Source organism: Gopherus flavomarginatus, chromosome 3 (genome assembly GCF_025201925.1).
Source record: "Gopherus flavomarginatus isolate rGopFla2 chromosome 3, rGopFla2.mat.asm, whole genome shotgun sequence".
NCBI lineage: Eukaryota > Metazoa > Chordata > Testudines > Testudinidae > Gopherus > Gopherus flavomarginatus.
In genome coordinates, this window is record NC_066619.1 from 39,617,186 (window position 1) to 39,629,548 (window position 12,363).

Sequence of the window (12,363 nt, forward strand, 5' to 3'; positions counted from 1 at the left end):
ATGCTGGGACCTGTAATCTCCATGAATTGCATCTTTGTGTTAAAGATGAGGGCAACTGCAATGTATTCCATTTATGAACCAGGTGCAAGTCACAGTCTTCTGGTAAGCAGCCAATATAGCCATCAGTTAAGCAAAGTTTGGCTATAGAGCTGTGTGAAGAAAGACAATTTTGTTTCATGGAGGATTTTGCTGTTTTGAAAAACTGATTTAATTCCAATTTGGAACAAACCCCCAAAATGTCAGTCTTCTGCAAAAGGTAGTGGAGCCCTGGCTCTGAGGCAGTCGGCAGACCCTGGAAGCTTTGAGGTCTCTGTCTCCAAGACAGTCCAACAGGTGGGCTGACAATAAGCCAGGTGGGCGAGTTGATGTATCAAAATCTGCCTGACAAGCAGGGTTTGTTAAACCCTTGCGTGGGTTCTGTCAGATCTTTGTCAAAATCAAGCAATCTCCATGAAACATTCTGCTTTACACAAATCATCACAGTTAGACAAAAAAATGTTACATTGGCATTTTTCTGACCACCTCTAGTTGGGAACCCAGTAGACTTAAGTGCTTGAACTCCTGTACAGTTTTAAGGGGGGGCGAGAATTTAGTAAAATTCTTTCAGTTTGATTACATTCTTGTTTAGGAAATATTTTAGTAATTTAGTGGTTAACAAGTGTGTCTGAAAACATGCTTGAAATATTTGAGGATGCAAATATAGAAACGAGTATACAGTGCTGAATATTTTAAGGTACAGTTATTATCTCAGCTCTAGTCAAACTTGCCTTGCTGGACACTCACCAGGCTGGTATGTTTGTGCCCTGCACACTTGGCATTTGTGCTTTTTAGCTCTCCTTTGTCACTGGGCAGGCTCCAGACACCGTCTGATTCTGGCCTTTCTGGCATGCTTCCTGGGCACTGACTGTGTCTGGTTCTCTTTCTGAACCACAAGACCAGTGCTGAAATCTGTTTTCTCCCCTCCCCCCCGAAAGACTTTCCAGTAGTAGCTTAAGAACTCTCTTTCCTTTGTGTTCACTCTGGTTTATACTTTACCCCTTCAGGACCCTGTGATAGTTGAAGCAAATAAACACTGATACTCAGAAGGATTTCTAAAAACAGTTGCTCTTTACTTAGACGTCATTAGAGACATACAGATCTAGCCAAAACAATAAACACCTAAGCACAATTCCCTGCCTCAGTTACCTCATGGGTGGTCTTTGGGAACTGGGTTGTCCTTTCAGGGTTCTGGGTCCCCTCTGCTGAACCTCATGCCTACAACTTACGACTTCTCCTCCATATAATGGAGTGTTCTTTCTGCCCATTTCTTTCAGCTTTGGTTTTCCTTTCACTAAGGACACCTGCCCCTTTGTTCCAATTTCCAGACTTCTCACCTCTGTGGTTTTAACGGGCTGTACCAACACCTCAGTCTCTCTTATCCTTTTTTGAAGATTTTCTACTTTTTCTTCTCTTGAAATCTGGAGAGAGCTGGCTTCATCTAGGTTGCAGGTCTCCCTTTGTTCTGCCAGGACCCAGCCTCTTCACTTGTTAATAACCCTTAAGGATGGTCTCCTTTTAAAGACACACATTCAAGCCTCCCTCTCTCTCTGCTTAGCACAAGGAAGGTCTCTGGAAAAAAGTTACCTCTTTAAGACCAAGTGGGTAGCAGTACAACAGTGAGTGAGTAAACTGAGTCACATAATTTTCATTAAAATTTCCCATATTCTCCACAGTTATCAATATACTTCTAGAAGTACAGTGCAAATCACTTTTCCACATTCTGGAGTGGGGCTTTATGTTCCACTCCTGAAGGGTTACATAACTCTTCAAGGCTGAAGCTTTGCTCCTGCTGAGTTCCTCTGCAATTTTCTTTTCCTGCAGTTCTTAGTTTAGTTTAAAAGCTCCCCAGGACTAAATGTCTCAGCTGCTCAAAGCCATGTTTTACAAAGGTTTTGAATGTCCTTCAATCCCTATGAAAAACTGAGATTTGCTTGATATTACAAAAGTAAAATCATAATCCCTCTATTCCTCTTAGTTATCTATACACACAAATCAGAGCCAAGTTTTGTTACAAAATGAAGCCTTTATTGTATATTTTCCTTTGTATTATTGTTTTGAATTCATTTAGTGTTAGTATTAAAAGAATCCATGTTGACATCATAAACATAGATAACTTTGTGATTATAGATAAAACCCTCCAGTTATACTACACTTTCCCCTTTATATAAGAAAAGAAAATAAAGGATAGATTTTTTCCTATGGCAGTATCTCATGGATGCAGACAACTGATAACCTTTCTGTAATTGTAATTTTGAATGGTCACCTACACGATCTAGTGATATAATACCTCAGTTACCTCCTCAGCTCATGTCAACAGTGCTCCTGAAAAGATATCAGTCATTTTCAATGCCTGTGGAGATTAAAGGAATTGCATGCTTCATGCAGCATTTTACTGCCTGCCAGTTCTTAGGGGTTTTTTTGGTTTTTTTTGATTGGTAACATTTAGTGATTAATGGGAGTCTTAATTTGCATGCTCACTTTTACGCTTGTTACAGTGCATTATGTGCCAGTAGGAGTTATTAAAGTTCAATGAAAATCTCATGCATACTAATGAAAATGCAAATGAGCACTGCTGAAAGAATGCCAGGGTCTCAAGGTATGAAATGTCCAGTTATCTTGCAAATTTGCACATGGACAAAGATAGCAGAATAATGAGCACAGAATGCAGAAAGTACCATATAGATATAATTAGCAACACAAACATAATTAGACCATTTGAAATGCAGGCAAGCTATTCATTTTCAAAAGCTTTTCAGAAAAACCCTCCTGTTTTGGTCGCAGACCTGTATCACCATCTTCACTTTGCTAGACCTAACGTGTCTTGGCTGTGTGAAGGTATTTTGCTTTGTGATAGGGAAAGGGGAGTGTTCGTGTGGAAATATATTTTTTATTTAAAAAAGTAAAGGAGCACCGTTCCAATAACACACATTAAAGCATCTACCTTACTTATTCCCGTCAACAATGTTTAACTGTGCTAGAAATATCATTGCTTCAGTCATTTAAAACTGGATTGGACAAAACACTAGAGGAGTATATTGCAAACACAAAGGGGATGGACTAGATTAGTGGTTTTCAAACTGCAGGTCATGACCCAGTACTGGGTCATGGAATGTAAGGCACTGGTTCGCGGTGGCTCTGGTCAGCACTGCTGTTAAAAGTCCCGTCAATGGTGCTGTCCTGGCTAAGGCAGGCTAGTTCCTACCTGATCTGACACCGCACTGCACCCCAGAAATGGCCAGCGGGTCCGGCTCCTAGGCAGGGGGGCCACCAGGCTCCACGCACTGCCCCCACACTGAGCACCAGCTCTGCACTCCCATTGGCCAGTGGCAGTGCCTGTGGGCAAGAAGCACATGGAGGCGCTTGTGTACCTCTGCCTAGAGCCAGACCTGCTACTGGCCACTTCCAGGGCACAGTATTGCGGTGCCAGGACAGGCAGGAAGCCTGCTTTAGCACCCCTGCTGCACTACTAACTGGGAGGTGGCCGAGGTAAGTCCGTGCCCCAACCCTGCGCCCCAATCCCCTGCCCTAGCCCTGAGTCCCACCAAACCTAGACCCCCCTTCCTGCACCCCAAACCTCTCATCTCCGGCCCCACCCCAAAGCCTGCATCCCCCAGCCCAGAGTCCTGACCCCCTCTCACACCCCAGCCCAGAGCCCGCTCCCGCGCCCTGAACACCTCATTCACAGCTGCACGCCGCAGCCCTCACCCCTGCATCCCAACCCTCTGCCCCAGCTCTGAGCCCCTCACACACACACGAGACTCCTCATCCCCAGCTCTGTTGAGTCGTGGGCGTAAACAATTTTCTTCAACTGGGTCACCGGAAAAAAAGTTTGAAAACCACTGCACTAGATTAGTGGTTTTCAACGTGGGGTCCATAGACTATTTCTAAGATTTCCATAAATGTCCACACCTGCATTTGAAATTTTTTAGGGGTCTGCAAATGGGAAAAAAAAATTAAAAACCACTGAACTCAATGATCTTTTCCATCTCAAAATTTTGGTGTGTATGTGTGTGTTCAGATAGAGAATATAAAATACTACATCTCTTCTATCTCAGTTACATGATTTAGTCAGTTGATTTTTAAATTAGATAGTTGCTAATAATTTATTTATATAGATTTTACTTTAACTTTACTGTTTTTTCTCGTCATAGTCCATGATTATGGCTCTGATCTTGCAAACACTTATGTTGTGTATTTGGTTGTCATGGGTTTTGTTCCTATGACAACTGAGTTAGATTATTAAGGGATAGCCCAGCCAGCTTTGGCTGGTTAAGTGAGCTCTGTGTCTGTAAATAAATGGTAGTTTTGTTAGCTGTTTGCTGTCTGGCCTCAAGTGATTTCTTCCTAAATCGGCTGCCCCCAAGGATATAACAAGTGGCGACGAGGATGGGATTCCGGTGCTGCTCCAGTAACAGAAGGAAGTAGAAGTCAAGGTAAAGAACAAACCAACAAAAAAAAACTGCTTGTTCGCACTGACTGTGAAAGTGAAACTAAAAATCATGGCTACTCTGACTGGGCCACTGGAACCTTTTCATAAGAATATAGTGCAATGGCATGTGTATACTGAGCGTTTTGAGCTTTTTGTTGTTGCAAAGGACATTACAGAAGAGAAGAAGGTGCCAATATTCTTAAATGTTGTAGGGGCTAAAACTTACTCCCTGCTACGCAGCTTACTACACCCTGTTAAGCCTGAGACTAAATCTTACAGTGACATTGTGGAAATCCTGGGTTCCCATTTTTCCCCCAAACCACTGTTAATTGCTGGAAGATATAGGTTCCACAAAAGAGACCAAAAAGAAGATGGAACAATTGTACAATTTATAGTAATTTTAAAAAAGCTAGCAGAACACTGTGAATTTAAGGAGATGTTAAATGATGCCCTGCATGACAGGTTAGCGTGTGGCCTGTACAGTGAAGCTGTACGGAAGCGCCTACTGACAGAGGCTCAGCTTACATTACAGAAGGCTGTTGATATTGCTGTCTCCATGGAACTGGCTACAAGGGGAGGTACAATACATCGGTGCATTCCCTTGGGTGCAAAAAGTGTCACAGGAACCTACCCACAAAACTGTGCAGAGTCAGGAATGTTACCGCTGTGGTAAGCCAGGTCACCAGGCATCAGAATGCTGGTGTAAGGACCTGGTGTGTCGACACTGTGGCAAAAAGGGACACATTGAGTGTGCCTGTAAACAAAAGAAAAAGAGGCCTGTGGTCTGGCTGACAAAAAGAGGAACCCTCCATATCCTAGAGCAGACCCAGGATGATCAAGGTGACACCTCATCACAAGAGGAAGTGCCACTGCATGTTTTGTCTTTGGCAGTGGACTCACATGAATACTGAGTAATCCTGTTGTTGGATGGCAAACCTATACGCATGGAACTGGACACCGGTGCAGCCGTCTTGCAGGTCTCTGAGACTGTGTATAAAGAAAAACTACAGCATCTTCCTCTTAAGGCAACAAAAACTGTTCTGAAGACGTATACGGGAGAAGCTGTGCCCATGTTGGGCACTATTGATGTTAAGGTGGAGCGCAATGGACAGGCTGCTAAATTGCCACTGTTTGTGGTGAGAGGTAATTACCCAGCCTTAATGGGTAGGTCTTGGCTTGGGAAGATTCAGCTGAACTGGGCGGAAGTGCACCGGATGACTAAAGAAGAAACCAGTCTAACCGCTATACTAAGGAAACATGCTGCTGTTTTTGGAGAGGATCTGGGAAGTATGAAGGGAATCACTGGGACATTGAACATTAAACCTGACAGTTCACCAAAATATGTGAAAGCCCGAACTGTGCCATATGCCATCAGGCCAAAAGTTGAAGCAGATCTGGAGCGCGTGGTCACCAATGGAGTCCTAATACCAGTTACCCATAGCCCATGGGCCACTCCTGTTGTTCCAATAGTGAAGAAAGATGGCTCTCTCTGGTTTTGCGGTGATTTTAAAGTCACTGTCAACCCAGTGTTGTGTGCAGAGCAATACCTGCTTTCCTGCATCGATGACCTCTTCGCAGGCCTGGCTGGGGGACAAAAGTTCAGTAAGATTGATTTGAGTCAAGCATATTTGCAGATGCATGTCAATGAAAAGTCCCAAGAGCTGTTGATTATTGTGACTCATAAGGGGCTTTATCGATACTGTCGCCTGCCCTTCAGAATAACGTCTGCTCCCGCCCTGTTCCAGAGGGCTATGGACCAGATCTTGTGTGGCTTGTCAGGAGTTCAGTGCTATCTGGATGATATCGTGGTCACTGGAAGGAATGAAGAGGATCACTTAAAGAATTTAGAGGCTACCCTACAAAGACTGGAAGAGTATGGCCTATGAGTTCGCAAAGACAAGTGTGAATTCTTCCAGTCCTCTGTTGAATATTTGGGACACATCATTGATGCTGCGGGTCTTCATAAGGCCCTTGCAAAAGTTAAGGCTATTGTGGAGGCTCCCCCACCTCAAAATGTAAGCCAGCTGCGCTCGTTTCTAGGTCTACTGAACTATTATGGAAAGTTCATCTCACAGTTAGCCACACTGCTAAAACTACTTCACAAACTCCTTGGGCAGAACAAGGCCTGGAAGTGGACTGAAGCCTGTGATGTTGCATTTAACAAAGCTAAGGATGCATTGCTAAATTCTGAAGTTCTAATGCACTTTGATCCATCCTCACCCCTACAATTGGCCTGCGATGCCTCCCCTTATGGAGTGGGAGCAGTCATGTCACACATTATGCCTTTGGGAGAACAGAGACCTATTGCTTTTGCTTCACGCACTCTAAGCAAAGCAGAAACTAACTACGCCCAAATCGAATGTGAGGCATTAGGAATTGTTTTTGGAATTCGGAAGTTTCATCAGTACCTGTTTGGGCGGAAGTTTACTCTTCTCACAGACCATCGACCTCTGACGTCAATTTTTGGACCCTACACAGGCATTCCCCCATTAGGTACTAGTCGTATGCAATGTTGGGCATTGTTACTTTCAGCACACACATATGAAATCAAATATCGGAAATCCACTCTGCACGGCAATGCAGATGGCCTCTCAAGATTGCCTTTGCCGGTCAAACATCAAGATAGTGCCCAAAAGGAAATCTTCTAGTCTGAACAGGTAGAGAGTACACCCATCACTGCTACTCAGATAAAGAAGGCAACTCGCGTTGACCCAGTATTGTCCGAAGTTATGGACCTGGTGATGCATGGAAAATCTCGACAAACCTCTCTCGTCTCACCCGACCTTGTTACCTACATGTCCAGGAGGACGGAGTTATCGGTCCAATCTGGTTGTTTGTTGTGGGGGAGACATGTCATTGTTCCACCACCACTGAGATCACAGATGTTAGAACAGCTACATTCCGGTCACTGTGGAATAGTGCTCATGAAGAAAATTGCACGAAGCTATTTTTGGTGGCCTGGATTGGACAGTGCTATTGAAGAAAAGGCAAAAGCTTGTATGTCATGTCAGGTTGTGAGGAATACACCCCAATGGGCACCCCTACACCCATGGGACTGGCCTGAAAACCCATGGCAACATATTCATATTGACTTCGCTAGCCCCCTTAAAGGAAGCATGTTCTTAGTGGCAGTAGATGCCCATTCTAAATGGCCAGAAGTCTCTATAATGCAGTCCACTACTGCAGAGAGTACTATCCAAAAACTACGAGGACTCTTCAGTTGTTTCGGTTTGCCAGAACAACTTGTGAGCGACAACGGACCGCAGTTCGTCTCTCAGGAGTTTCAAAATTTTATGAAGGCAAATGGGATAAACCACATCACTTCAGCACCATATCATCCATCCACTAATGGATTAGCTGAAAGATTTGTGCAGACAATGAAATATGCTTTGAAATCAGCAAGGGGACAACACTCCGTTCAAAAGCGTCTGGATACCTTCTTACTTTCCTACAGAAACATACCTCATGCTACGACCAAGGCATCCCCGGCCTTTCTAACGATGGGATAACAGCTGCGCACTTGCTTTGATCTGCTGAAACCTTCTGAACCCTGACAAATTGTGCAACGTCAGCAGCAATATCAAGTCATCAGACGGGCACCCAGAGCAAAAGACTGAACCTTTAGCTCAGGACAGCCAGTTTTGGCTCGGAATTATACTTCCGTAGCTAAATGGGTCCCTGCCACGATCATCACTCAAACAGGACCTGTTTCCTACACAGTCCGGACTGCAGAGAATCGTACCTGGCAGCGACATGTAGATCAGCTGTTGCCCGGTCATGCCAGTCCTCAGGACACGTTTGCAGTTGAGTGGTCTGACTTCACCTCTTCTGGTGAGACACCGAATCACCTGTTCCTGACTCTTCTCCTCTGTTACTGCCGGCGGCTGAGATACCCCTTTGCCCAGCACGAGCTGATACCACCTCCTCACCTGTTCATGCTGCGGACCCATAGTACTTTCAGGTGCAACAACACCAGAAGTTCGCCGTAATCCACCTAGAGACAGAAGGCCTCCTCATCAGCTGGATCTTCAGCTGGGGCGAACCCACGGTTCTGGGGCAAAATGATCCCCAGGGTTTAGCCTGGAATGGAGGCAGTATACTCTCCTTCTCTAGTCTAGTGTGTGTTTTATTTAGAGGATGTTCTTATTATGGGGGGAGGAATATGTTGTGTATTTGGTTGTCATGGTTTTTGTTCCTATGGCAACTGAGTTAGATTGTTAGGGGATATCAGAGCCAGCTTTGGCTGGTTAAGTGAGCTCTGTGTCCGTAAATAAATGGTAGTTTTGTTAGCTGTCTGCTATCTGGCCTCAAGTGATTTCTTCCTAACTGGCTGCCCCCAAGGATATAACAACTTAAGTACATGCCTAATTGTACTCATGTGAATAAAGTTTCATGCATGCATAAGCATTTGTTCACAGGCAGTGTCATGTCAGATGCACAAAATACTACTTTTGCTTCCTGAACTCATGAAGACTTCATAATTTTGCATATGAAATAAAATGTCCTGGAGCCTAATGGGGAAAATCCTTCTCCCCAAAGATAGAAGAATGATCTGGATTTTAGAAAATCTGGGAGTCGTTTTTGAAAGACCGATAAAGCTATTAAAGGTTGTCAGTTCAGAGGATGGCTTTGTTTCGGGGGGAGGGGAATGTTCATCTTGTAAAACATTTGAGGTGTGCTCTGTTGCACAGGAATCACTTGTATCAAGCAGTAAAGGAACACTTGTGTCATAAATGTATGATTTTCTGCTGTAGCTTATAACAGATGCTAAACTGAATTCAGCTGTAACTGTTTGGAGAAGTAGTATCTAGTGTTGTGTTTGGATCAACAAGTTATTTTTATGGTTCAACTGTGAGATTTTGTGGTTCTGGCGTTTAGTCCAAGGAAAGAAGGGTGGAACCACCTATAAAACTATAAAGTCAAAGGTTGGGGGGATTGTTTTTGTTTTTTTTTTTGTAGGTGGAGAACGAAAAAATGCATACCATCAGACGTTACCTGTGTGTAAATGGGAGTAATGTGATGATGGAAGGTTTGATATGAGAAATAACTTCATAAATGAGGGATGACATTGGGTCACTCCATGGGTGCAGCAAACTGAGGATCATCTCTAATGAGTAAAAATATTTTTAATGATATATTCCTCACTTCATATATATTTTGCTCATAAAATTTATTTAACTTTCAAAGATAAAGGTAAAGTACTTTCAATGGCCTCTGTGTGGAGTGTTGAGCTGAGGCAATTAATCAAATAAGTATCACTTCATAAAAATACTCCATTCAACTGCAAATCTCTAATCAAATAATTGGTTAAGAGCTGGCAATGGAGGGTGGCAGGAGGGGGAAGGCAACCATTGAAATGCTTGTTTTTCTGCAATCGCTTGCAGCTGCAGCTTATACTTGGTATGATTTCAAAGATCATTTTTTTACAGAACCATGAATTGGTGGTAAGCTGAAGCTGAAAAACAGCTGTGAAGATACTAGCATTTTAAGAAAATAATAGCAATTTTCCCAAAATGGAAAGCAAGTTATAGATGTTGAGGAATCAAACTGACTGTGCTGTAATAAAACCATTCACAGAGAGAGAGAGAGAGACTGTAGAAAATAATCACCTATATGATGTGAGTTTCATGTTTTCCTGCTGCCTGCCTGTTGTTTTGTGTCCATTGCACATCTTTCATTGTGCTTCTAACATGTCTGCTGCTTTGCCTCTTTCCTAGGGTTGCCAGCTTCCTATCTGTAGAAAACTAAACACTGTCCCTTCTCCAAGGCTCCACCCCCGCTCACTCCATCCCCGCTCCCTCTAGCTCACTTTTCCCCACCCTTGCTCATTTTCACTGGGCTAGGGCAAGGCGTTGTGGTGTGGGAGGGGGCTGCGGATGCAGCTCTGCAGTTGGGCCAGGACTGGGGGTGGGGACTCTGGGCAGTACTGACCTCAGGCTGGCATGTTCCTCTAGGTCCTAGGTGCAGGGGAGGCCAGGTGGCTCCACGCATCGCCTCGTCCTCAGGTGCTGCCCCCACAGCTCCCATTGACTGCGTTCCCAGTCAATGGAAGTTGCGGACCTGGCATTCGGGGGCAGCATGTGGAGTCTCCTGCCTATTTCCTCCTCCCCCCATTGCTTGCTGCTTTTTCCTTCCCAACCCCTATCCCCCACCTGGATCAGGAGGGACTTGCCTGTGGAGCTGGGACAAAGGTAGGAGGCAGACCCAGCTGAGAAGGGGCTGGAGCAGGTGATGACCCAGTGCCTCCCCATCTCCCCTGCTTGCAGTGACTGGACACTGTCAGGTCCCCTTTTCGACCTTTGCTGAAAACCAGGCACCTGGCCACTTTACATTAAAGATACCTTAGTAGTAGCCTTGAATTAAGGCTATTAACTTTGGAGTCTTGGCTAAATTCCAGATTTGGTAATTTCATTTTGCTTATCTTCATAATACCACTCTCATTTTAATTGGAGTCTAGTTCTTCCTAACAACTATTTCATGGTGTTACTGGTGCAGATTTCAGTGCTGAAGTGAAACAATCTCTGTCTACGCAGCTTACAGAGGGCTCTTGATTTTCTGTGGAAGTGCTGTGTGAATGTAAAATAGTACTGTCTTAGAAATAGTAACAATTGCCATGAAGTGCTCCACAAACCATCTTGGAATTTTTAGACGCCTACAACTCATACTATGAATTTTTTAACATATTTCATTGAATGTCACTTTTACTCTAATTTTCAAACACAGTAGCAAATGTCTTAATTCTACAGACACAAAATGTTCTCCTATGTTATATATGTGTATGTGGAACTAGTTGTCCTGATACTACTGGCTGCTTGCGTTTCTGCTGCTTATTCATTTGAAAAATTATAGTAGAGGAGAGAGAATATTTGCAGGATGTACCAGTCATACACTCCTCATTTCTGTATATTGGAAGCTCAAATAAGCTAAATGCTAGCACACTGGTGCTTTTAAATGCTGACAAATATTGATGTGTATCTGGACAGTACCAGAGATATACATTTGTGTGGTATCTGTGATGGATTTCAAGTGATGTTTAATTTATTAGCCAAGTGAAGTGAAGTCTAACATGGAACTTGATGGCATTTGTCTGTAATGCAGTAACTTTGGAACAGCTCATCTGATCAATACCAAAATTTCTGGGAATGTTCTAGACATCAGTGAGCAAAAACCTGTTGAGATTGGTGCAAATAAGAACGCTGGAAAAGCCTGATTCACAGGAAAATCAGGGCCCCAGATTTTTCTGGTGCTGCAGGCAGAAAAATCTCAACAACTGCTCCTGCTGCTGTGTACACATATTAGAAGCAGCAGTTTAACTTGTGTGGACATAGTATCCTGCACGTTAACAAAAGTAAGAGAGCCTTACAGGGAGTGTGTGCATGTGCACATGGAACAAGGAATGGGGTGGAGAGATGGGGAAGCAGCAGGCGCTGGAGGGATGCAGCACTGTTGGTAGGGAGTGAAGGTACGAGAAGAGGGAAGCAGGGACCCAGAGAGGACTGAGGGACGGGGGGAGGGGCGGGAGGAGGGAAGGACCTGGTGGAGAGTGGACTTGGTGCTTGGGGGTGGGAAGCTGAAACCCAGAATTGTGGTGGGGGACACAAAGCAGGGACCTTGCACAGTTATAGGGGATGATGAGACAAGCAGGGAATTAGGGTAGATGGAGGTATAGTATCTTCATGACAATCAGAGTTTATTATTAACAGAAATTAAGTACAGAATAAGATAACACTTCCTACTACTCTGTGTAGCTGCAGCCTGCAACTGTCCTGTCTTACGGGACCTGTGTGGCTCCCCTGTAAGTTATGATCAGTGAATCTGAAAACCACCCCAGGCACTCTGAGTCTGAATCCCATCTGGGGCAGAAATTTGGGGAAAAAAAAATACAGGGCATCATG

At 44.1% G+C, this 12,363-nt stretch overlaps 2 protein-coding genes across 3 annotated transcripts in view; one reads left to right on the forward strand and one right to left on the reverse strand.

The window, feature by feature from the left end:
- LOC127048038 (uncharacterized) overlaps positions 1–8,726 on the reverse strand; it is a 46,837-nt gene extending 38,111 nt beyond the window's left edge. Inside the window, exon 1 of the mRNA XM_050947161.1 lies at positions 8,211–8,726. Within this exon, the coding sequence (XP_050803118.1) occupies positions 8,211–8,418 (208 nt within the window). The 5' untranslated portion in view covers positions 8,419–8,726. The remainder of the gene's footprint in view (positions 1–8,210) is intronic.
- The window catches only part of NDUFAF2 (NADH:ubiquinone oxidoreductase complex assembly factor 2), a 151,042-nt gene that overhangs the window by 82,682 nt on the left and 55,997 nt on the right, over positions 1–12,363 (forward strand). The gene's annotated exons all lie outside the window — the stretch shown is intronic.